The sequence below is a fragment of the Epinephelus moara genome, chromosome 8 (genome assembly GCF_006386435.1).
Source record: "Epinephelus moara isolate mb chromosome 8, YSFRI_EMoa_1.0, whole genome shotgun sequence".
NCBI classification, from domain to species: domain Eukaryota; kingdom Metazoa; phylum Chordata; class Actinopteri; order Perciformes; family Serranidae; genus Epinephelus; species Epinephelus moara.
Window position 1 is genome coordinate 44,968,206 of NC_065513.1, and position 24,629 is coordinate 44,992,834.

The 24,629-nt window shown below is 42.5% G+C and overlaps 2 protein-coding genes, 1 non-coding gene and 1 pseudogene across 3 annotated transcripts in view; 3 read left to right on the forward strand and 1 right to left on the reverse strand.

The window, feature by feature from the left end:
• Positions 1-24,629, forward strand: part of LOC126394668 (WD repeat-containing protein 5-like) — a 181,173-nt gene that overhangs the window by 153,589 nt on the left and 2,955 nt on the right. The window lies entirely within an intron of this gene.
• Positions 476-16,920, reverse strand: LOC126394655 (bile salt-activated lipase-like). The gene is made up of 12 exons (XM_050051595.1): positions 16,754-16,920; positions 15,339-15,486; positions 14,430-14,549; positions 11,775-11,972; positions 6,723-6,853; positions 6,327-6,434; positions 6,126-6,249; positions 4,190-4,376; positions 2,839-3,042; positions 2,444-2,641; positions 2,130-2,237; positions 476-789 (listed from the first exon to the last, which is right to left on the reverse strand). The coding sequence occupies exons 1-12, from the start codon at positions 16,808-16,810 to the stop codon at positions 666-668; spliced, it is 1,707 nt and encodes a 568-aa protein (XP_049907552.1). The 5' UTR covers positions 16,811-16,920; the 3' UTR covers positions 476-665.
• trnas-gcu (transfer RNA serine (anticodon GCU)) lies at positions 9,790-9,871 on the forward strand. Its single transcript has one exon. It is a non-coding gene; the product is annotated as a tRNA-Ser (tRNA).
• Positions 18,494-24,629, forward strand: part of LOC126394929 (hamartin-like) — a 19,332-nt pseudogene continuing 13,196 nt past the window's right edge.

Consider the following 24,629-nt stretch of genomic DNA (forward strand, 5'->3'; position numbering starts at 1 on the left):
CGGTCCTGCTGCTGGGTTGATGCCCTTCTACGGCCCTGTCCAGCTCTCCTGGTTTAACGGCTGGTCTCCTGGTATCTGGTATCAACCTGATTGGGCTGCAGGTACAGCCTCATGCTACCAGTAGTGCCAAGGACACTAGCAGAAGACCAAACTAGAGAAGAATCAGTGAGGAAGGATAAGGAGAGAGCAACTGTCTGTGGACACCACATGTAAAACCATTTCCTGTTTGTCTCTTTGATTTGACCCAAAGCAGCTGACACTGATTCACAATCACTGGATTGATCTCCCTGAAGTTTGACTGACTTCCTGTCAGACTGTGACCATTAAGAGCTCCCTTAGTTTTTTCAGCAGTGTATACTGGTTACTTTCCACCTCAGTTAGAGACTTGTAGATCAGTCGCTGGTTGACTGAGTGATGTTGGTCTGAAGATAATAACGTGGATCAGCTGTTCGGTGAAGGAATAAAAGAGCCAGAGTTCAGAATTGAGTTTCATTTATTAAACAGTAGAAGGAGAGTACAGAACACACCTGCTGCAGGTAAACCTGACATGTTTATTCTGTTCACATCTTCACTTGTTGTTGTTTGTGATTATCAGTGTTTCAGTCACCACAGAGGAAGAATGACTAATAATAAAACCATCAGCAGTCAGACGTTCTGCTGTCAGATCAGTTCTCCGTCTCTTCTCTCTTCATCCCTCCATCATCCTCCTCTTCCCCCACCCTCCTGACTGACGGCAGGCGGCTGTAGGTCTGAGTCCAGTAGGTGACGTACTCTGATCTCAGGTCGTAGCTGCACAGAACAAACACAGGTATTATTGTCAAATATTATATACATATCTCCTCTGACAGTAAACCATCATCTGCATCTCTCAAAGCTTTATTGTTTCCATCCAGTAGAATCCAGTAGAATGAAAATAGAATACAGTTTTAGTCCGAGTTAGGTCAGCTGATGGAGAAGAATAAAGTGCAGAATGATTATGATATAGTAACATGATAAAACACTGTAGTGTAGAATACAACAGAGAAAAAAAAACAGAACTGAGTAAAAACAAGTAAAACAAAGCAACAGGCAGTAAAGTAGAGTAGAACACAGTAAAGAAGTATTAAAGAGACAGCTGAGTAGAATACAGTAGATTACAATAGAATACACTGACACAGAACACAACAGAGTAGAGGACAGTTACTGTAGAATAGAGTCAAGTAGAGTAGGAGCAGAGTAATGTTCAGCAGAGTAGAACACATCACAGTAAAGTACAATAGAATACAGTAAAGTCGAGTACAGTCGAACACAGTAGAACTCAACATTAGGACTCAGTATAATCTCAGTAGAGTACAGTGGAGTGCAGTGGAGATAAATTGAATCACAGTAGAGTACAGTAGAATCACAGTAGGACTCAGTAGAATCACAGTAGAATCACAGTAGGACTCAGTAGAATCACAGTGGAGTACAGTAGAATCACAGTAGGACTCAGTATAATCACAGTAGAGTACAGTAGAATCACAGTAGAGTACAGTAGAGTCACAGTAGGACTCAGTAGAATTACAGTAGAGTACAGTAGAATCACAGTAGAGTACAGTAGAGTCACAGTAGGACTCAGTATAATCACAGTGGAGTACAGTAGAATCACAGTAGGACTCAGTATAATCACAGTAGAGTACAGTAGAATCACAGTAGAGCACAGTAGAATCACAGTAGGACTCAGTAGAATCACAGTGGAGTACAGTAGAATCACAGTAGGACTCAGTATAATCACAGTAGAGTACAGTAGAATCACAGTAGAGTACAGTAGAATCACAGTAGAGTACAGTAGAGTCACTGTAGGACTCAGTAGAATCACAGTAGAGCACAGTAGAATCACAGTAGGACTCAGTAGAATCACAGTGGAGTACGGTAGAATCACAGTAGGACTCAGTATAATCACAGTAGAGTACAGTAGAATCACAGTAGAGTACAGTAGAGTCACAGTAGGACTCAGTAGAATCACAGTAGAGCACAGTAGAATCACAGTAGGACTCAGTATAATCACAGTAGAGTACAGTGCAGTGCAGTGGAGATAAATTCAATCATAGTGAAGAACAGTAGAATCACAGTAGGTCTCAGTAGAATCACAGTAGAGTACAGTGCAGTACCTGACAGAGGACTTGCTGATCTTGTGGTTGATGGTCAGGTAGGGATGGTGGGTTCTGGTATAGGCGGGCCAGGGAGCTGGTACCTTATGGTTACCGTTACTGGGATCACTGAAGACAGGAGCAGAGTTTACACCAGTTTAAAAAAGACCAGTCAGACCAGATCTGTTTTCATCAGTTCAGTTCAGTCCAGACCAATGGAGACCAGTTTAAACCAACAGAAACCAGTTTAGACCAACAGAAACCAGTCTAAACGTAGACCAGTTTGTACTCAGGTGTGTCGGCCTGTGTGTTTGCAGTGCATGCTGGGAGTTTACCCGGTCCTGGCGAAGTTGGTCCAGTACGCGATCATGTACCCGGACAAATTGCGGTGTCGGGGGAAGTAGACCAGCGGAGTGGCGAAGGGTTTACCGAACACGTACTGCAGGTCCTCGGCATGCTCCGCCCCCACCCAGCGAGGGAATCCTGGGATACGAGTCTTCATGTTGAACAGGTAGGAGTAGGTATGGGCTCCACTAAGGAACAAACAACAGCAAACTCAAAACATCATTTTAGAGGATTTCAGTATGAAAACCTTTTTTCTTTCACTTCCTGTTGAAAATTCAGATGTTTTAATGAGTCACAGCAGAGACTAAAGGATAATTTCACTCTGTAAAATTATTGTTTACATTTACAAAAAATCAAATGTATTTATTTCTCCCTCAGAGCTGACCTGGCGTTGTTGGCGTGGAGCTGGAGGGCGATCTGAGTGGGAACCAGGAACAGGAAATCAGTCTCGATGTCAGCCACCGTCTTCTTCACCACCTCTGGATCTGGCGCCGACCCCCATGTAGATGAGTAAACGCTGTAGGCCGAGTCGATGGCAGTGTTTCCCTTCTCTTTGGTCAGACCGGCCAGCAGACCCTTCACGTCCTCTCTGAGGACCAACATGAACAGGTTACAGCTGCAGCTGTTTAGAGTTCAGTATCGTCTGCATAGTGATGGACGTTAGTGATGTTTTCTGTATGTGGTAACATATAAAGATTGATTTTATTTTATTTATTTATTTATTTATTTCAAACATTTAAAAATTAAAAATATCTTGTAGGATAAAAAACATACAAAACAGAGACAAAACAGTTAATAATGTACAAACTCAAAATGAGAAACGTAAATATTTCCTGTCCAAGAAGGAGTAGGAAGAAGCAACATGCTTGTCTAGTCCTACCCCTACTCTCACACTATACTAATCTATCACTAATCACTAATCAAACTGTTTCATACATACCTGCTCTTTTCCATTGATTAACCCCACATTTACATCACTTCACTTCTTTATACTTTATAGCCAATATTACCCCATATACATATAATACAAATTCGGAAATACAAGATGATAAAAAATAAAACAAAAAACAACAACAGTATCAACCTGAGTGTGTTTTACCTTCCCTCTAATCATTTTTGTTCCTTAAGAAAATACTGTCTTTGTACCTCTTTTTAAAGTGATATCCTTACTTTGATTTCTTCACCCAGTGCGTTCCACAAAATGACCGCACAAATTGATATGCACATAGTTTTCAGAGTGGTGCGAAAACAACCTTGTTTCAAATTTAATTTTCCTCTTAAGTTATACCCCCCTCTCTGTCCAAGAACATGTTTTGTGTGATGCCAGGTAGTAAATTATTTCTTGCTTTGTACATAATTTGAGAATTAAAGCCCACCAGATCCATAATTTCCAGTTCATGGGACTTCAAAAACAGACTATCAGTGTGTATCCAACATTATGTAAAATTCGTATCATCATCATCAAAGACTGAACAGCAGTAAGCCCAGAATGAAGCCCTGTGGGACTCCAAATGAGTGGTGTATGATAGTAGTGGAATCACAGACTAAAGATTTGATATTGTCGACATTTCTGATATTAATGATGTAAAAATGTGTTTTAGTGATGAATAGAAAAATTACTCTAAGTGTAAATTTTCTATCATAATCATCTTTGTTTAGGAATCTCCTTGAGTCTGGTGTCTGGTCCTGGTTTTGCGGTGTCTAAAGCAGCCTTGAAGCAGCCTTCCAGTACTCACACGGTGGTGTTGGCCTTCCTCTGGTTGATTGAAGGAACGTCGACTCCAGCGAAGATGTGTCCGTCCATGCTGTTGACTCCGGCCATGTAATCAACCCCAGCGGCGTTATGAAACAGCCGACTGGGGTCATCAGGGATGAAGTCACCGTCGATCACTGGAGCAAGTTCAAGGAGATCCATGACCACACCTACAGGGAGAAGACAGAGACTGACATGGACGTCTCCACCTTTATGGAGACTGAGACGGACGTATCCACCTTCAGGGGTCACAAAAAATCACCTTATTTCTAATAGTCCACGACGGGAGAGACATCTGGTTGACTTTGTTAAGCTCTTTCTGCACCCCGGGGCCGATAAGGAGACAACGGGCCACACAGATATGCTAAGGGCCCCACCACCTCTCTTAAATGGGAGCAAGACACACAGACTGTGCAGTGGTTTTCTGTCTCTTTGAGGTAATTTTGTGTGTTTTTTGTCTTTTTGTGTCTCTTTTCTCGTCCCCCTGTAGTTGCTATCTGTCTTTTCGTAGTCACTTTTCTCTGAAGTGATATTTGTCTCTTTGGGGTAATTCTGTGTCTTTTATGTCAATTTGTGTCTTGCTATGGCCTTTTTGTATCATTTCATAGTCGTTTGGGTCTCTTTGTGGTCATTTTGTGCCTTTTTTTGGTTTTATGTCACTTTGTAGTTGTTTTGCATCTTTTTGTGATTTTGTGTCTCTTTGAGGTAACTTTGTGTCTTATTTGTCATGTCAAACTCTGTCTGCTGTTCTGATGACTTTCTTGAGGGTGTTTCTCAGTAGTTAGAATAACTTCAGGGGACATATGAAGCTATAAAGAACATTTCAATTCAAATAAACACAAGAAGTTTGTGCTCTAGAGAAAGGATCAGCACTCAGTGAATAACCTCCTAAGCCCTATGATAAGCTATTATGGCAAGGCTTAACTATACAGACCAGTGAGCAGTGATAACTAACATGTCTTTGTGAACTAGATATGTAACTTATTGTTAGGATAATCTGTAGCAATTGTTTTTATATTTGTCTGCTGTTGCTTTTGCTTTATGTTTGCTTTTTAAATACATTTTCTGCACTGTTTTTCTTGCTTTTAGCTTTTGTTTTTAATGATCTATTGTTCCTTTAATGTTTTATCTTAACATATTTCTCTTGTAAAGCACACTGAATTGCCTTGTGTATGAATGGTGCTATATAAATAAAATTGCCTTGCCTTGCCTTGCCTTTGGGGTCATCGGGTGGGAACCTCTTTTCACCAGTGTTTCGTCTAGTTGGTCCCATGACACCTCCAGGAGGCTAGACAGTGATCTCTGGCGTCCCAGAGACACTCCCCTAGTGCCAGCTCTCATTGCTCCCCGCACCAACCCAATAACCTCCTTTACCTTACTTACACATGGCTTTCTCAGCCCAAACAGCACTGCCACCTCCAACAAACCCAGGCTCCGTACATGCGAGCTCCAGGTAGAAGCAGTGCTGATACTACCTTTCCTAGCACATTCACCATACTCTATTTCACACGCTACATAGCATAACTACAATATAAGCTAAAGTTAAAGGACATAGAGAAGATAAAGTCACAGGATCAGCAAACACACTCACCTTGCAGCATGGTCTCAAACAAAAGGGATTCAAATAGGCCACTCCCACACTTAAATAACCTTCCTCTTCCTGGATTTCCTCCTGAGAGGAAGTGGATCTCTCCACCTGATCTCAAGGAGTTATGTACCCTGCTCAGTAGGAGTGTTGGACATCTGGAGTTTAACGTATCCAAACAGCTGTGACATGAGGTGACTCAACACAGTCTAAACAGTTTGTTTGGGGTCTAAATTCTGCCCCCTGCTGGTGAAAAGCTGTTTAACGCAGCTTTAAACACAGTGAGACTAAACTTAAGGGTCGAAGTGTTTCTGTCTGCTCCAGATGTTCTCACCTTTTCCCAGAATCAGCAGCACGTCAATTTTTCCTGCCATGGTGAGACCAACCGGGTCGCTCATCTTCAGACAAGTGATCATGTCGTCTTCGTTGCTTCTCCAGCAGCCGACTTTACGAGCGATCTGCGGAACAAAAAAACAACATGTTAGTTAAACAGAATCAGTTTGATCCATGTTTCAGTTGACAGTGTTTTGTGGACCTTCTTGGTGAGAGCCATGGGGTTCCTCTGAAGAGCCCAGGGACTGAGGGCCACGCCACACTGAGTGATCACTCTGCGGAATAACCCTTTATTGTAGGGGGACAGCATCTGAGGGGACAAACAGACACATTAAGATTAATGAGATGATGGGCGTCATGCAAGAAGTGATATACAAACAAATGTTGTCTTATTGTGTTACTTTGCAAATTAAGATTTTTGTGAATGAATTAAAGGAAAAATTACGAGTGCAGCCCAAACGAACAGATGATTGATTAGAAAATTAATTAGCAACTATTGTGAGAATCATTAAGTTTTTTTAATTGTTTTTATGTAAAAAACATTTAATTTCTTTAAAAATCTGAACTTCCTGTCAGCTGCAGTGTTTCGACCTCTGACCTGGAAGCTGGCGCTGGCGGCTCCGGCTGATTGGCCAAAGATGGTGACGTTGTTGGGGTTTCCTCCGAACGCCGCGATGTTCCTGCGGACCCAGGAGATGGCAGCGTGCTGATCCCACAGACCGTAATTACCTGAGAGGTAAAACGATCACCTGTTCACTGTTTCCTGTCTCTGACTGAGGTCATCAGACGAGTTCATATCAAACTGTTCTTAAACTGCTGCTTCCTCAGAGTTAACATGTCGGTGGCGGCATCTCAGCGTAGGACCTAGCTTGAGGTGGCACTTTCAAGTCCCTACACTGACCAGTACAGAGTGTGGACTGGGAGCCCACATCTCTCCGTTAATGCATGTCTATAAACTGAATCACAGTGTTTGTTTACAGTAACCTTCAGGTTGAAAAACCCCGGCGCTGAAACATCGCTGAACAACACTGACTCAGTTAGTTAATCTTTAGCCACCCAAAAAGGCTGACCTAAAAACAACATCGTCAGTGTGAGTGTACGCTTCATTCAGAATATTTTCACCACTTTACCTGAAGACAGTCTTTTCTGACAGGAATCTGCAGCAACGTATCCTCACAGAACAGTTCATATGATATCTTATGAATTCATGCCCCATGAGTGACGTTACGCTCTAATGTAAAGTTATGTAATTAACATAAAGTTACAGAGGTTAGGTTTAGGATAAACGTATCTTAAAATGACTCAAATGGTGCTTGTCAGAGTCAAAGATGTTTCCTTGGTAGGGCGGGTCCTTCCCAGTCGGGTCCTACAGAGGCGAGACAAGACTCCTTCCTAACATTGGAACACACACTGGAACAGGCCAGTGCCCAGGTGTGCGTCTCTATACAGGTCCCGCCTTCAATTCCAGCAAATCTTGCACAAAGAATTGTGGGTACTAGATACACACATGCATCCTTGAAAGTTTTCTGAATGAAGGACTCTGTCCTCAGTAAAATTCAGTCCTTCAGCAGGATTCGATGACGTAGCCTCCTTAAAATTCAGATGTTAAAGGACCAAAGTCTGTGGTTCTGTGACCCGTCCACCGCCCCAACCTGCCTCCAACACCGCTGGGGACTGCTTCCTTGTTTACTCCCATCAGTGCTTTGGTCACATGATCGCAGCCTTCCAAAATATGTGGGTTACTCACAAATTACTGGCTCATGATTACATGGGACATATAAATTTTGCTGCATTACTTTACGTAGAAAAATGTACAAACATTTTATGGGAACAGCCTGACTGAGTCTGCTATCTCAAAACAACCAGAATCTGCTCACAAAAAAAGAGTAATTTTACTTTGCAGAGCACTGGAGTCGCTGGTTTACAGCTGCCTTGATAGGTTAATGTACAAAGTACAGTGGAGAGAATATTCTAAATACAGCGTACACTTACATTAATGATCTTTTTAGGTGCAACTGAGTTTCTTTGGTGGCTTGAATCCATTTTTCTGCGGCCCTATCCACAGCAGCACATTGTTTAGCTTCTGTGTTGGTAGATTTGGTTTATTAAAGACGCCAGCAAAGCAACACAGAACATAAAATCAAACATCGGTCGGAGTGCCTTGTTTACTTATATATTTTAAACGTTAAAACTGAAAATGACAACAGAAATAAACAAGTTTTCACATATCTGTATCTGTCTGGAAGTGATTGTTTTTGTCAGTGTGACATCACTGTGGTTTGGTTTATCAGTCCTGAGTGTGCACGTGTCTGATGAAGAAGAATTCTTTCTCCAATGAGAGATGAAGAAAGTTCTTCTGTACAATGAAGACACCCACCAGGATATCACTTCATCACTGCCCAGGACCGAGCACCAAAGCCGGAGCAGCTTCTCCACTGCAGCTCCCCCCTCCTGGAACTCCCAAAATAACCTGACTTAAGTTTCAACCACAGCACAACAGACGTTGGTTTTAAACAACTGGCTGTGAGCTGCTCCACAGTTGCTCTGCTCATCCAACCAATGTCTCATAACTCACTGTCTTTCACTCAGTATATCCTCTACTGAAATAAAGTCTTGTGGAGAATGCAGGCATCGATCCCACTACCTCCCACATGCTAAGCGAGTGCTCTACCATTTGAGCTAATTCCCCTGTGTATGATTATGTGTTGCCATGGCGAAAAAGAATTGAGTTAACAATGCTGCATGGTCATACATACTCCTGAACTACAGGAACACTGCTACATCTCAACTTCATCCTCTGTTAACATGCTACAAAACTAAACTGGGATCAGAAACCAACCAATCAGCTCCAGGCAGGTGTTGAGATATGGAGCCTTACTGGCAGATACAGAGAGCGCATCTTCAGAGAGCCACAGTACAGCTTTGAAGAGAACCATGAACAGCTGATCAGCCGTCTGACTGACAAGACAGCTTTTACTGCAGCTGTGACATTCACTGGAACCACATCTGAGTCACTGAACGCACCACACACACTGCACACACACACGCACACACACACACACACACACACACACACACACACACACACACACGAGGTGGGCGGAGCTACGTGAGACATTCATTCACAGGGGAATTAGCTCAAATGGTAGAGCGCTCGCTTAGCATGTGAGAGGTAGCGGGATCGATGCCCGCATTCTCCACAAGACTTTACTTTCTCCTGAGTTTGTGATTAAAGTGACTGAACTAAAGAACACAGTGGGACTCCTCAGGGTCGTCTCAGTCGGGTTGAACTCATCTCATCTTCTGCTACGTTGTGAAAACCTCCTCATCAGCTGAGGGACTTCACTCAGTGATGCTGAGCTGTTGTTGGATATAAAAGTGTCATCAGCATACAGGCTCATGTTAGACTGTATGGAGCTGCTCTGGAACCTGCTGATGTCACTGTTTAGTTTCATCATCAGGGTCAGAGGTCAGAGGTCAGCTCACACCACCTGTATGTCAGTCTGTCTGATGTCTCTCTGTCTTTCACTCATTATCATCTGAGAATAAAGTCTGGTGGAGAATATGGGCATCGATATTCTGACAACAAAAGTCCAGTTAGAGTTAACAGTGTTTGCTTTTCATGACATCATGCTCAGTCATCACCTTGAACACACCTCAGCAGAGACGAGGTGGCCGAGTGGTTAAGGCGATGGACTGCTAATCCATTGTGCTCTGCACGCGTGGGTTCGAATCCCATCCTCGTCGCAGTCAACTTTACTTTCCTGCCGTAGCACAGGCCTCCATAGAAGACAAAAGGCGTTTATGCTCATTGTGTTGCTCGTTGCAGAACGCTATGAATGTCAGGTTGCTTACAAACAAAACCTTCTGTGGATGAGGAAGACGTCAGCGAGTGTTACTGTGAGAACGTCACCAGAAAAACAGGCTGCCTGGCAACAGTAACCAGACGTACTGTCAAACATGACATCTGTGTACTGTAATTATCACGGCCTCTGACCTCCAAGTAGAAATGATCTCAAACCTCTTTGTTCCTGTGGGTCACCACTCTCTGCATCACCCTGTGTTTAGCTTTACATCAATCTCTCATCCAGGTCTCTTTCCAGACTGACTCCATAGGCCTGCAAAGTCTGGAAAACTGTGGAATGGAGGGGAGGAGGAGCAGATGAGGTGGGCGGAGCTACTCAATTACTGTTTGTAGAGGGGAATTAGCTCAAATGGTAAAGCGCTCACTTAGCATGTGAGAGGTAGCGGGATCGATGCCCGCATTCTCCACAAGACTTTACTTTCTCCTGAGTTTGTGATTAAAGTGACTGAACTAAAGAACACAGTGGGACAGTATCAGGGTTGGAAATCAGCACCAGCTAAATGCTAATAAAATAATTACGTGTCTGTTAGATGTTCTTCAGTCAGCAGCTGAAAACACAACGGTCATCTACTGAGTGTCAAGTAGATTTTGGGATCCACCAATCACAGTGGCAGTTGGACTGGTCGGTGTTAATCAGGCTTTAGGAGCATTATTTGGACATGTATACAGCACATTCACAACGTACGGCTCAGCTCATGTTTTTACTGCAGTTTGTGACACGTGTCTGTTTACAGTCGGCTCTGTGCGTTGTCATGGAGACGATGTACACAAACCAACTCACCAACAGTTTGTCAGGCTGGTGTGGCTCAAGATAATTTCTGGAGAACTTGTGGCCCCTGCCGGCTGGTTAAGAGGAGCAAGGAGTCAATAAAACAGGTTTTTGATTATTCTGAATCATCACAACCATTAGCGGTCCATGAGTGTACAGTTATACATGTGCAGTCACAATCTGAGGCTGATTGGTCCAGTAGTTTGTGAGATTAGCAGCAGAGTGAAAGATGATCTCTTCACAACACCAAGTTTCTACGTTACGAAACTGTGATTGTTTCATATTTTAGTTTAATCATCTGTTATAATATAAAGTGTCTCTGAGCATCTATAAATGGACTGGAGTGAATAAAACGTATAATAATTTTTATTGCAGACTTTCATCAGACAGAACTTCACTCTTCATTCTCACAGTTCTTCAGGAAATGTTCTTGAGTTCTCAGAAACTTCCCAGAGTTCTCTGTAAAGGTCTGACAGTGTACCGGACTGTCGCTGAGACATACAGCAGCTTGTCGCCAACAAACAGTGAAGGCATCACATCTGAGCCACCTCCCACCTGAGCTCCGCCGGTCGGAGCTGAAGCTGAAAACAGAAATGATCTGAACATTTACTCTGAGTCATCAGATCTGAGCAGCAGCTGAGCTAACAGACACTTTATCTGCTCACACACTGATAAACACACACCACAGCTCTGATCACATGCATGCTGGGAAATCACCAGCAGGTATCCAAACACAGCACATCGGTCCGACCCCGGTCTGACCCCAACTTCCTCCGACAGGGTCGATTCACCTTGTAGACCTTTAGAGTCGAACTCTGCAGGAGAATCTGTAGCCATTTTCAGCCGCTGTTCTTCCAGTTAGCTGCTAACTAGTGTTAGCTGCTAACACTAGTTAGCAGCTAACACTAGTTAGCTGCTAACAGTAATTAGCAGTTTGAGTGAATGATCAGGTCGAACATGTAAACAAACTGAGACACAATCAAAGATCAGTGACAGTGTCTGTGTTTCGGTCGTACCTGGCAGTCGGGCGTCTCCGGAGCTGAGGAAACCCAGCGTACCAACTCTGTAGTTCACCGTGACGACGATGACATCACCCCTGTCAGCCATCTCCTTCCCGTCGTACAGAGAGTCCCCGAGGATCGCCACGTCGTTGGACGCCCCCAACAGGAAGGCGCCGCCGAACAGGTACACCATCACCGGTAGGTTCGTAGACACTGACGAAGACACAGAGGGGACGATGAAGAGCTTAACGTCATCATCATGATTATCATCATCATCATCACTGAGTTTCAGACACTTCAAAAGAAAACTGTGGAGGTGAAACAACAGATTGTTTGATGACATCTGTTACATCACTTCCTGTCAGTATAAAAATCTAGTGTGGCGGCAAAACTGACCAATCATTCAGTTTGTGATAAAAACACCAGATGTGGTTCATCTGTAGTTTGATACATGTAAAAAACATCTGGACATCATGGTGTCACAGATCGGCACTCTGATGAACAAGGCAGCAAAATCCAATATGGCTGCCACCTGAAAATTGTTTAGCGTGTGAACCAGACGTGCTGAAGATATAAACTTGGTGTCTGTTTAATGTTTTCTGACCATCGGAAACTCACTGGAATGTTTATTTTTATGACTGGATGCATCTGGACCCCTAATTTGCATATTTCCAAGATGGCGGCTTCCTTAAGATAAGTTTTATTTTTAACTCTTTTGGCAAACCTGGTGTCTGTTTCATATTTCTAAGCACTGAAAACACACTGGAATACTCAGATGTATGATTTATTTGGAATCTTTGGGCACAGTGGGTGGAGCCTGATGAATGAACATCCTGTCACAACATAACATCGCCCCAGCTTCACTAAGGCCTTGTTTACACGGATACACATACACATAAAAACGGATTTTTATTTATCCCGTATTTAAAAAATTCCGGGTTTACTCAATCAGTTGTGAAAACAATATCCCTGTTTACAGGAAAACGCAACAACAGCAGCTTTTTGCTGCAGTTAGCACGCCAGGCCAGCAGGTGGCAATTCACCATATGTCAAACACCATAGAAGAACGTTCTGCACATGCACAGTGATTTGTTTTCCTCTTGGCGCTAGTGATAAAAACAATGATAAACTACATTTTAACCTACATTTTAACTTATGTAGTATAGTTAGCTGCTATGCACTGACTAATATTGGGCACAGCAGACGTCTTTGTGTGCCGATGTAGCGGTGATGTTGATGCAGCAGTGCTAAGTTCATTTGTAAGCTCGTAAGTAGTCCCAAAAGTGCTAACAAAATGTAAACAACCCGGCATATATCAGCCATTGTTGTTGTGGTTCCCAGGCACCTAATGGGCATGTGCAAACTACGCTGCAACGTCATCATCTTCCAAAATCTCCGTCTATCCTGTTTACACATCTCCATAGAAACGGATATTTTTAAAAACTTTCACTTTGGAAGCCGTTTTTGAAAATCTCCGTTTTCGTCAATAAAAGCGCCGGTTACGTGTAAATGACAGGTGCAAACACAAAGACAAATACCCTTTTTCAGAAATACATGGAACCATATGAACAGGCCCGAAACCTGACTGGCTTAAGGTTAGTGACCGAAGCCCCGCCTACTTCTTAAACCCAGACCGCTGCAGCAAAGATGTAGCCATAGGGAAGCAGCCATATTGGATTTTTCTGCCATGGTCATCAGAAGGCCGATCTGTGACGCCCCAATGTCCAGATGTCTTCTACATATTTTAAACTACAGATGAACCAGATCTGTTGTTTCAATCACAAACTGAACGACTGTCTGGATTTTATGAGCGAAGCTGCCGCAGTGTTCTTCACCGTGTGGTGTTATCATTTTTACAGAGTGCTTCCTCCACTGCTGTGAAACACTGTGATCAGTGTGGTACATCCTGGGTCCGTCCCAAGTCTCTTATTTTTATATTGCTACTGCTAGCTCCTCGGTTGAACCGGAAGTCATCTTCTAGGCCGTGCAAAGTCTCTTATTTGTGCAGCGAGGAGCTAGTGCTAGGATGGTCGAGAGCTTCCTATCCGGAAGAGTTTTTCAGCTGAACGCCATGACGTATAAATACCCGGCCTCTACATCTGGCACATTTGAACGAGATGGCGGAGAAACAGTACAAGAGTAAGTACCCGTTACATGCATTCTTTGCAATGAATCGCTGTAATTCACGTACCTACTTCAAAGAGTAATGATATTTCATGCAAGATTGTTATGTTGCAATTAGTCTTCATTTCAGTCACAACCCATTGCGTTGTTCATCGGACTGTCGGGGATGTGCAGCTGCTACATGCAAAAGTGTGTGACCAGAGTCATGACGGCGGGGGGTGGAGGTTACGGCTTTGATCAGCGAATATAATGAGACTTGGGATATACCCATAATAACGCCAAACGCTGGCTCCTTTATGCAGCAGATCCAGCGGTTCCGCCGTCATCAGGAATGGACGTCGCGTCACGTGACGCTTCAGTGGAAAGGACGTCTCATGTCTCTTAAACCGACAATGCTTGCTCATCGCTCCTAGCGCTAGCTCCTCACATTTTTCCCTAGGTGGGAGGAGCTAAACGGCTAGCAAAGTCGGCTAGGTAAGATAAATAGCAGTAATTTAAGAGACTTGGGACGGACCCTATGTGTGAGCATGTGTGTGTGTTACGTACATTTCCGTCCCTGTGGAACAAAGATGTTCAGGTACAGACAGTCCTCGCTGCCCTGGGTTTTTGTCTGCAGCAGCGTCACCTGCAGGCAGCGATCCCGATGTGTCGTGGCCTTCAGGATGCCTGGAAACAACGAACATCAGCATTTTTATTCCATTTCCTGTTTTACTGTTGTTGTTGTTGTTGTTGTTGTTATCCTCAGAGGTCTCTTCCTCTCAGAAACACACACCAGCTGATTTACACCAGGAAACACTCTGAAGGAAGACGTTTCAGGATAAAAGAAATCTGTGTTTTATCAACACTGCTCGTCACAGAGGAGCTGCTAACTAAGGTGGCTGACATGAACACATGAATGTCTCTATCTAGAGTCAGTGTTTGGTTTGTCCGTTCAGGGCTGCTGTAGAAACATGGTGATCTCTGTAGACGAGGACCTGCTCCCTGTGCGTCGCATTCTGTTTCTAGTCTTTATGCTAAGCTAACTTACACTAAGCTAACCACGTCTTTTTGGGTCACCACAAACATTCTTAATAAATCTGTTCTGGACAAAATTTAAAAGTGAATTCATCCATTTAGTTGAAAGAACTTCATCCTGCCATCTGCTGCCCGGCAACAGAGACTGAAGCTCTCTGATTGGATGTTTGTTAAATTTCAAAACTCTGGTTCATGTAGAGAGTTAGCTCAACACTTAGAGCAACACGATCTCATCCCTGCTCATCAAACACTCAGTGAACCTACACGTCTAAATGTGACGCTCTCCTGTGTCAGTTCTGGACATTCAGGGACGGCGTGCTCATTTACCCTTTCTACCTGCATTGTGACTTTAAAAAAAAAAAAAAAAAGTCTGTTTTTACAGGAAATGGCAATGGGCCTGGTTGTCAGGGAAACAGTGCGATGGAAGTGTGAGTTACCCACCGCTCCATCCAGGGTGAGGTTTTGGTTTCTCCCACTTTCCTGGAATGTCAGCGAAGGGGATTCCTTTAAAGACGTCGACGGACCTAAACAGCCCCATCCTGTGGCTCTTCCCCTCCACCTGCCCCCCCTCCGTCTGCACCACCCCCAGCTACACACACACACACACACACACACACACACACACACACACACACACACACACATAACACAGGCCTGTGGTCAGTGATCTCATGTGATGAAACATGAATCCAAAACCTGCAGTTCCTCTAATGTCCACTAGGGGCTGGCTCCAACAGTGAGTCCGTCCCCACAGAGTTCCACGTTAACGTGTAGAAATCAACATGTTTACAGCCTGTTTTGGTCTCTGTAGATCATTTTAAAACATTCATGACAACTGTACTGAATTATTATAGAACTTACCTGTTTTCATTTTATTAAGACTTAAAGTTACACATCATTCAGGGGGCGGGGCCTCTTTGACTGACAGGTAGATAGATCCACCTTCTCACCCAAATATGGTCACTTCTGGCTCAACAAGATGGTGACGGCTGAAATATGGAACGCGAGGCTTCAAAACAGGAGTCCACAAACTGCCGGGTGACGTACGTCCATTATTTCATACACTCTATGGATCTACCTTAAGGTTTTTTTTACCTTGCTTTGGTTGCTAAGGTCTTTTGTGCAACGGTTGAGGGATTCCTTAAGTATAAGACCAAGACAAGGAGAAAACTATAAATACTTAAGTGAGAGAAGACTTAAGGGTGTTTTGTGTAAAAGATTTTATTGTGAGGAAACCTTAATGGGGACTTTAAGGAAAATCTTAACTTAAGGTGTTTTGTGCGACCAGCCCCTGAAGTTTTGTCATGTGTAGTGACACAGTTAGAGTAGAAGCTTTAACCCTTAACGTCACATGACGGTGAGTTTATTCTCTGTAGCTGTGACGCAGCTCTGCCATGCGCAGCCTGACATGTGTTTGAATAAAGTTTGATGTGTTTGAATCAGAGAGAAATAAAATGTGACAGTGTGACTTTACATGTTGGCTCATGAACGTTTTCACGGCTGTGACTCACTGAAACTTTTAGATGTTTGATGTTAATGCAGCTGTGAGACGGTGCGATGCTCCTGTTAGTGAACGGTCCTGGAAATTTTAGTTCAGGTCCTTAAACAGTCCTGGAAAGGTCTGGAATGATCTCCATTAAATGTGTGTGAACTCTGACTGTAGTTAAAGCCCAGCTGACACTAACACTCACTACAGCACCAAAGGTGGAATAATCCTCCGCTGAAAATAGTCCCAACAGAGTCACCACTTCCTGTTTGTCTGATAAAAAACAGAGCGCGCGTCAGACGCTGTGACACGCTGTCGGGTTGATGACATCATATTTACAGTTAATGATCTGTGATGAGGTCACACTCACCTTGGCAGCTGAGGCTGAGCTCAGACAGAAAACTAGCACCAACAGCTTCATCATCATCACCTGTCTGTCTCTCTGTCCGTCTGTCTGTCTGCAGTCACACTGCTGCTATTTATACTGTGTCCACTGATGAAACCTCTTATCTCCAGCAGCTCTGCTGCAGCCAAACACACGTCAGGTCAACTCTCTGTCTGCTGCAGCCACGTTAGCTTAGCCTAGCTCAGGTTAGCTTAGCTTAGCTTAGCTTAGCTTAGCTTAGCTTAGCTTAGCATTGACTCCACATGTTACAGCAGAGGTCGGAGACACAGAGAGACCTGTCTGAATAAAACAAAGATAAAATAAGAAGCTTAAGAAATTCATAGAATTCCACTGAAACATAAAATATTAATGAATGAATTCCTTTATTGTCAGTGCATGTTTACACACAGCAACATTTCCTGTCTCTCGTAATAGAAAAAATCTATTCACTCAACACACACACACACACACACACACACACACACACACACACACACTATTACTGTTACTATTACAGTGGACGTCACTCTGATCAGTGTTTTATCAGAAGCTGCTTCAGGTTTATTAAACTCTGCGTGTCACAGTAACAGAAAATATAACTCTGACTCTACATCAGTCTGGACTCTGTGTTAAACTTCAATTAAAACAGAATGTGATTATCTGTAAATATTTTTTTGACCTTCATTCAAGCTTTCACAGGTGAACTGATGACAGGTGAACTGATGACAGGTGAACTGATGAACAGGTGAACTGATGACAAGTGAACTGAGGTCAACTGTGTGTTAAAAAAAAATTAAAGTAAGGACAAACTTCAGAAGTAGATGTATTTCTGTTAAAGGGGTAAACTTGTGGAATAGTCTCTGTGATGAGTTAAAAATGTGTAGTTCTATCTGTAAATTCAAAAAAATGTTTAAACTTAGGGCAATTGACAAATATAAATTCTTGGTATGACCAAGTATATTAAGTTTCCTTGGGCAGCTTCGCCTGTAAATTCCTAAGCCTATATCACATGTTTTTTCGTTGAAATTGATCTTTGTAACACTTTATGTTTTTGTTTTGGTGTGATGTAGTGTAAAAAGGGAAGGCATCATATAAGCTACGGCTTCAGCCTTCACCTTTTTGGTTCATTTATATATATGTACTGCTTTACTGGAATGCATCTGGTTAATTAACAAATGAACCAAAATAAAACTACTACTACTAAAATGACAGGTGAACTGATGACAGGTGAACTGATGACAGGTGAACAGGTGAACTGATGACAGGTGAACAGGTGAACTGATGACAGGTTAAAGTATCATGGCAGGATATGAAGGGGTGATCCATAAAAGGTTCTGTTGTTCACAAGACAGATTTGTGAAAAACTGTGTCAGGAAACAGTTTAGGAATAATGTTTCTCATTAACACACGAACATATGAAGCTCTCTTTGCTCAGTGTGAATTAAACCTGCTTTTAAACTGTTTCATTGTTGGTCTGTTTATTATTTTTATTTTGTCCTGTGGAGCATTTTTCTCCATAAATAAACTTTATCATTATTATAGTTGAGACTTGGTCACCTCGCTAACACTGGAACATTTCACACTGAAGTTGATTAATTAATTAAATTCAAATCACTCTGTTTACATCGAACACAAGCTCTCAGTGGAAAATTGTTTGTCCCACCGTCTCTTCTGACCCTGAACGCCTCCTGACGTAGATCGACAGATTCCAGCGGTGGGCGGGGCTTCGTGTTGCTCAACATGGCTGCGCCCTGCTCGGATCAACAGGTCTGAAGGTAACCGAGTCACACTCAACTTTGTAACGTTTGTTTTAAACGGCAATAACCCGGTAAAGTCTGTTTGTGTGTGAACACCGGGACCTACCGGAAAGCTGCGGGCGGGAAACTGACGCTGTCAGCTCCGTTAGCTAACGTTAGCTCACTCCAAAACACACAGCAACTGTTAGCACGTTAGCTTAGCACCCCTGCTGTTAGCTGTGAGCTAATGCGGAGGCTAATAATGCTAACGGTTAGCTTCAACCTGAACTCTGACGTCACGTTTATTTTATTACGTATCAGCTGTGACGTTATACTGAGAGATACACAACACACACAGAGTACTGAGGACTTTACTACTAATGTACCTTAACTTAAGGTGTTTTATCCAAACAGGTCAGAGTACTTGTTCACCTGTTTGTTTAATAAGTTCATGTTCCTCAGTGAGAAAGTGCTCTGTGTCCTGTGCAGCTGACCGTAACACCTTAAGATTTTTCTCAGTCAGAGTTAAGGTTTCCTTAAGATAAAATCAGATGTACCAAACACGTCTTTCCCTTCAGGTTTCCTTAAGATGTTTACTTAAGTATGCAAGGTCTCCACCTAATATTTGTCTTATACTTAAGGAATCCCTTAAAGCTGGTATGACTGTTGTGCAAAACACCTTAAGTTTAGATTTTCCTTGAAGTCCAAGTTGAGGTTTTCTAATATCGGTTGTTAGGGCCGTAACGGTACATGTATTTGTGTCGAACCGTTCGGTACGCGACTTTCGGTTCAGCACGACCCTGTACCGAATTATTGGGCGCAGGATATTATTTTATTTTATTTTGTTTTATTTTAATTCCGTTTTTGCGAGCCGAACCATTTAAAATATCTAGTTCCCCGACGGACATAATTGAGTGACGGACCGAGTCCGACCGTAAATCTCCGCTTTCACTTTGTGCAGCGCATTCTCGCATTTTGACAACATGGCAAGTGAGCCTGACGAACCTGAAGACCCACCCGCAAACCTTAAGTCCTCCGTTTGGGAACACTTTGGTTTCAGGGTAAAATACGAAGATGGAAATAAACAAGTGGACAAGACAAAAGCAGTGTGCCGACACTGCAGAACAGCGGTCGGGTATGTACTTGGAAACACGTCTAACATGCTAACGCATCTAAAGCGACACCACCCGAGTTTGAACGTTAACCGGCACGACTAGAAAAAGCAATCTGGTGCAAACTACGATATCGTCGTCGTTTAAAAAGAAAGAGCGTTTCCCTGACCATCGCGCTAAAGAAATAACCAACGCCATTGGAGTTGAGTAAAATTGTTTAAGCTGCACTTTAGATATAAGCATGTTTTGTTTACTGCACTTTAACAAAGTGGGAAAGCTAAGTAAGTTCCTAGTAAAACTGAATCTGAGCAGGCTTTAAAGCTGACCAGCTGCACTATACTTTTTATTTTAATTGAGTAAAACTGTTAAAGCAGAAATGTATATTTATATTTTTCATTCAAAAAATGTGTTAAAAAAACAGCAGGATTTTATTTTTCACTTTTATATTTCTATTTTCATTCAAACAATGTGAAAAAGCAGGATTTTATATATATTTGTTTCATTAAAAAATTGTGTAAAAAGAGTTAACTGCTGTGGTGGTATGTTTTAATAAGGTTACCAATAAGTAAAAGATATTTAATAGTTGTCTATTTATTTATTACTGTACCGGAAAAAAAACGAACCGTGACTTGTGTACCGAGGTACGCACCGAACCGAGATTTTTGTGTACCGTTACACCCCTATCGGTTATATAAAACTTGTCTCTTCTGCTCGGTTTCCCGACAATGTTCATTTAAGTATGTAAGGTTCTTCCTTATCTTTGTCTTTTACGTAAGGAATCCCTTAATGTTAGTTAAATTATCAAACAAAACATCTTATGTTAAGATTTTCTTTAAAGTCCAAATTAAGGTTTTCTTAAGGTAATATCAGTTGTACAAAGCACGTCGTTTTCTTAAGGTTTCCTTGAAACGTTGACTTAAGTATCTAAGGTCTCCCCCTTATCTTCGTCCTATACTTAAGGAATCCCTTAATGTTAGTTAGATTGTTGCACAAAAGACTTAAGGTATCACAAGCGCCAGTGTAAACAAACAGTTACCATGTAAACTGCAGAATTTTACCGCTGTAAAGTCTCTTTCAGTGCAGTAAATGCCTTAATGTTTTACCTTAACTAAGGAAACCTGAGGGGTTCTGTGCAACATGCAAAAGCTAGCTAAGAAGTTATTAACCCTTAGGTGTCATACTTAAGAGCACAGAGTGAATAAAGAACTGAAGTGTCAGAGAATACCTGTTGGTTTTAATACTGTGTGTAAATATCAGATTATCACGTGACAGACTCGCCTGTCGGCACCTGCTGACACGTGACATCATAAAAACATGTTGTTTGATTAGTTCACCTGTAAACACAGAAACATGACGGCATCTCATCCTGATGACACAAATCTCGTCACTGAAAATGATAAAACCATAAACATAAACATAAACAAAACACGTCTACATCCCATAATACACCTGAGGAAGACAACAGGAAATGAAACTCAGGTGTGTGTGTGTGTGTGTGTGTGTGTGTCTGTCTGTCTGTCTGTCTGTCTGTCCAGGTGTTCAGGATGTCCAGTCAGCAGGTGAGTATCGCTGAGCTCCTGCTCTTATTGGACAGTTCAGAGCTGCAGGAGGCGGAGCAAGTCAGAGCAGCAGTCAACCAGCAGCTGAGTACAGGTGAGTCCACCTGTCTGTCTCCACCTGTCTGTCTGCACCTGTCTGTCTCCACCTGTTTGTCTCCACCTGTCTGTCCACACCTGTCTGTCTGCACCTGTCTGTCTAATGTGTAGTGTCTCCTCTCAGACAGAGGAGGTGCTGTCCTCTCCTCTCTGGTGGAATATTACCTGGACTCGTCCTCCTCTCAGGTGGTGCTCCTCCTCTCCTCCATCAGAGAGCCTCATCACAAGGTCAGCTGACTCTTGTCTCCTCACACTCCTCTTACTGATCACAGTATTGATCAGTGTACTGATCAGTGTATTGATCACAGTATTGATCAGTGTATTGATCAGTGTATTGATCACAGTATTGATCAGTGTATTGATGATGACAACCGTGTTGTACTGGTCCTTCAGCCTCTGCTGGAGAAGCTGAATGAGACTCTGAACAGACCTGGATCCAGACTGGCTGCTCTGACCCTGCTGGGTCACCTGATCAGGAAACAGCCGCCATGGGTTCATCACATCAGCCGCTCGCCGCTGCTGCCGTCGCTGCTGCGCTGCCTCAAGGTACTCACACTCATATTAATACTGAGTCCTGTCAGAGTCCTCATCAGAGACACACCTGAGTCTCGCCGCTTGTCGTTGTCTCACGGTGTGTTTGTGTCCTCAGACAGAGACGGACGTGGTGGTCCTGATCACTGGAGTCCTGGTCCTCATCACCCTGTTACCCATGATCCCTCAGGCCGGGAAACAACACATCTACGACTTCTTCGATGTGTTTGGACGCCTCGCATCCTGGAGCTACAAGAACCCTGGTAACACACACATACAGTCAGGTCCATAATTATTTGGACAATGATACAGTTGTCGTCATTTTGGCTCTGTACACCACCACAATGGGTTTTAAATGAAACAATGAATACCTGCTTAAAGTGCAGACTCTCAGCTTTCATTTAAGGCTTTTTTCAAAAATGTAGTATGAACCGTGTAGGAATTACAACCATTTCTTCACACAGTCCCCCAACTNCATCCTTATGCTGGTCCTCAAGAACAAGAAGGAGTTTGAGAAGAAGACAAATGACAGGATGGCAAAAATAGAGAATGGTCTGAAAGCAATTCTGCCAGCTGCCCCACCCCAGGAGACTGAGAGGATCAAAGAAATAGTTCAAGCTGGGTTTGGTGGAGGAGAAGAGGATTACTACTAGAACAAAGTCTCTACCAGTTATGAAACTGTCACCTAATTCTGATCGTCATCTATTTCTTTCATTACTTTTATTGATCAATCAAACAAATCTTCAATGATGTTTTAGATTGTTATCTTGTCCTGATGTTTGACTGAAGTTTAGAGGGGAAACTAGTGATTACTGTGTGCTTGTGGTATTCTGCACTATAACTGCACTGGAAATCTGATTGGTCTGTCTTTTTCCATTATTGATCATTGATCAATCATCCTTACAGATTTTGATTCTTTTATCATTACTGGTGATTTTAATATTGACACTGACAATCCTACAGACATCTCTTCTAAAGAGTGTAGTGTAACAAGCTTTAACTACAAAGAGTGATTGAAGTAATAAATCAGTAGATATACACTGGCATAAGGTGATTAAGTTTGAAATGCCTGTTGAGGTTAAGACTGCAGTTATCAAACCCCTCCTAAAAAAAGAAACCTTGATCCCTCTGTGCTTAACAACTACAGGCCCATCTCAAACCTCCCCTTTATAGGCAAAGTTATTGAGAAAGTTGTATTCAACCAAGTCAATAACTATTTAAATACAAATAGCATCTATGACCAACTCCAATCAGGCTTTTGCCAACACCACAGTACTGAAACTGCACTTGTAAAGGTATTAAATGACATCCGCCTGAATACAGACTCTGGTAAAACAACTGTCCTGGTAATGTTAGACCGTAGTGCAGCTTTCGATACGGTTGATCATGTAATACTTCTCAACCGACTAGAAAGCTGTGTTGGGCTTTCTGATACCGTCCTTAGATGGGATCCATTCATGGGCCAATTTTATGTAACTTGTGCATGCCCCCCCTTGATGAAATATTTCAAGAGTACAAGGTGGCATATCATAGCTATGCAGATGACACACAGGTCTAACTTGCACTGTCACCAAACGATTTAAGTCCTATTGACTCCTTATGTCTTTGCCTTGAAAAAGTAAATACCTGGATGCAGCAGATTTTTTTTAAACTTAATCAGAGCAAGACTGAGATTATTTTATTTTAGGAACAAAGAGGATAGAACACAAATATGTGTCTACTTAGAATCTAAAGCACTCACACCTAGGACTGAAGTAAAAAACTTGGGTCATCTTGGATGGGGACCTGACTATGAATGATCACACCAAAAGCATTACTAAATCAGCATTCTGGCATCTCAGAAACAGCTAAGATCAGAGATTTTGTTGAAAAGCTTATTCATGCTTTCATATCCTGTAGGGTAGATTATTGTAATGGTCTCCTAACTGGCCTCCCCAAGAAGTCCATTAGACAGATTCAATTAATTCAAAACGCTGCTGCTAGACTATTAACCAAGACTAAAAAGAGAGATCACATTACACCCATTCTTAAATCTTTACATTGGCTCCCAATTAATTTCAGAATTGATTTCAAGGTTCTACTCCTAATATATAAGTCACTAAATGGACGTGGCCCCAAATGTTTTTCTGAAATTTTTCCACAATATATACCTGGTAGAGAGCTTAGATCTACTGGAACTGGTCAGTTGATAGTCCCCAGGGTTAAAACTAAGCAGGGAGAAATGGCATTTAGCTATTATGCCACACAGCGCTGGAATCAGCTTCCAATAGATATTCAATCTTGAAATCCAAAGGTAAAAAAAAACGGAAGTGCAGGGGCCTCGGCGATCGCTCACGCCCTTCACTTTCGGCGGTGCCCCCAGGGAATCGCCGTGTTGTTTACAAATACTTTGGGTAGAAAACCAGCAGAGTTTAGCTATATATCACATTTTTCACGTCACTATATCACCGTGTAGACTAATCTGATGTTTGTTAAGTTTATAAACACAATGACTGAACAAACGTTACTATTTCTGTGTGCACGTTTTGTAATTAACATGGTTATTGTAGATTAGCTGGGCTAAACGTTAGCTGTTAACGTTAGCTGTTAGCGGTGTCTGTAATAACCATAGACTGTATAAAAATAAGGTAATAACTCAATAAACGGTCCGTGAAAAAATATCTTTTCCAGCGGATATCTTAGTTACAACATGATTGAGCTAGCAAAGCAGTTTTGTGTTGCTATGTGTGGTATTTATTCAGTTTTGGGAAATCACGATGTCTAGAAAGCATCAGTGGCTGCAGCTGACAGGGACAGTTAGCAAAGCTAACATCAGGACGTCATCTGT

Coding starts and splice junctions, on each gene's coding strand:
- LOC126394655 (XM_050051595.1), bottom strand. CDS start 16,810: ATGATGATGAAGCTGTTGGTGCTAGTTTTCTGTCTGAGCTCAGCCTCA. Junction 6,854..11,774: donor CGGAGACGCCCGACTGCCAG/GTACGACCGAAA, acceptor TTTACCTCTCAG/GTAATTACGGTCTGTGGGAT. Junction 6,250..6,326: donor CCATGGCTCTCACCAAGAAG/GTCCACAAAACA, acceptor TTTGTTCCGCAG/ATCGCTCGTAAAGTCGGCTG.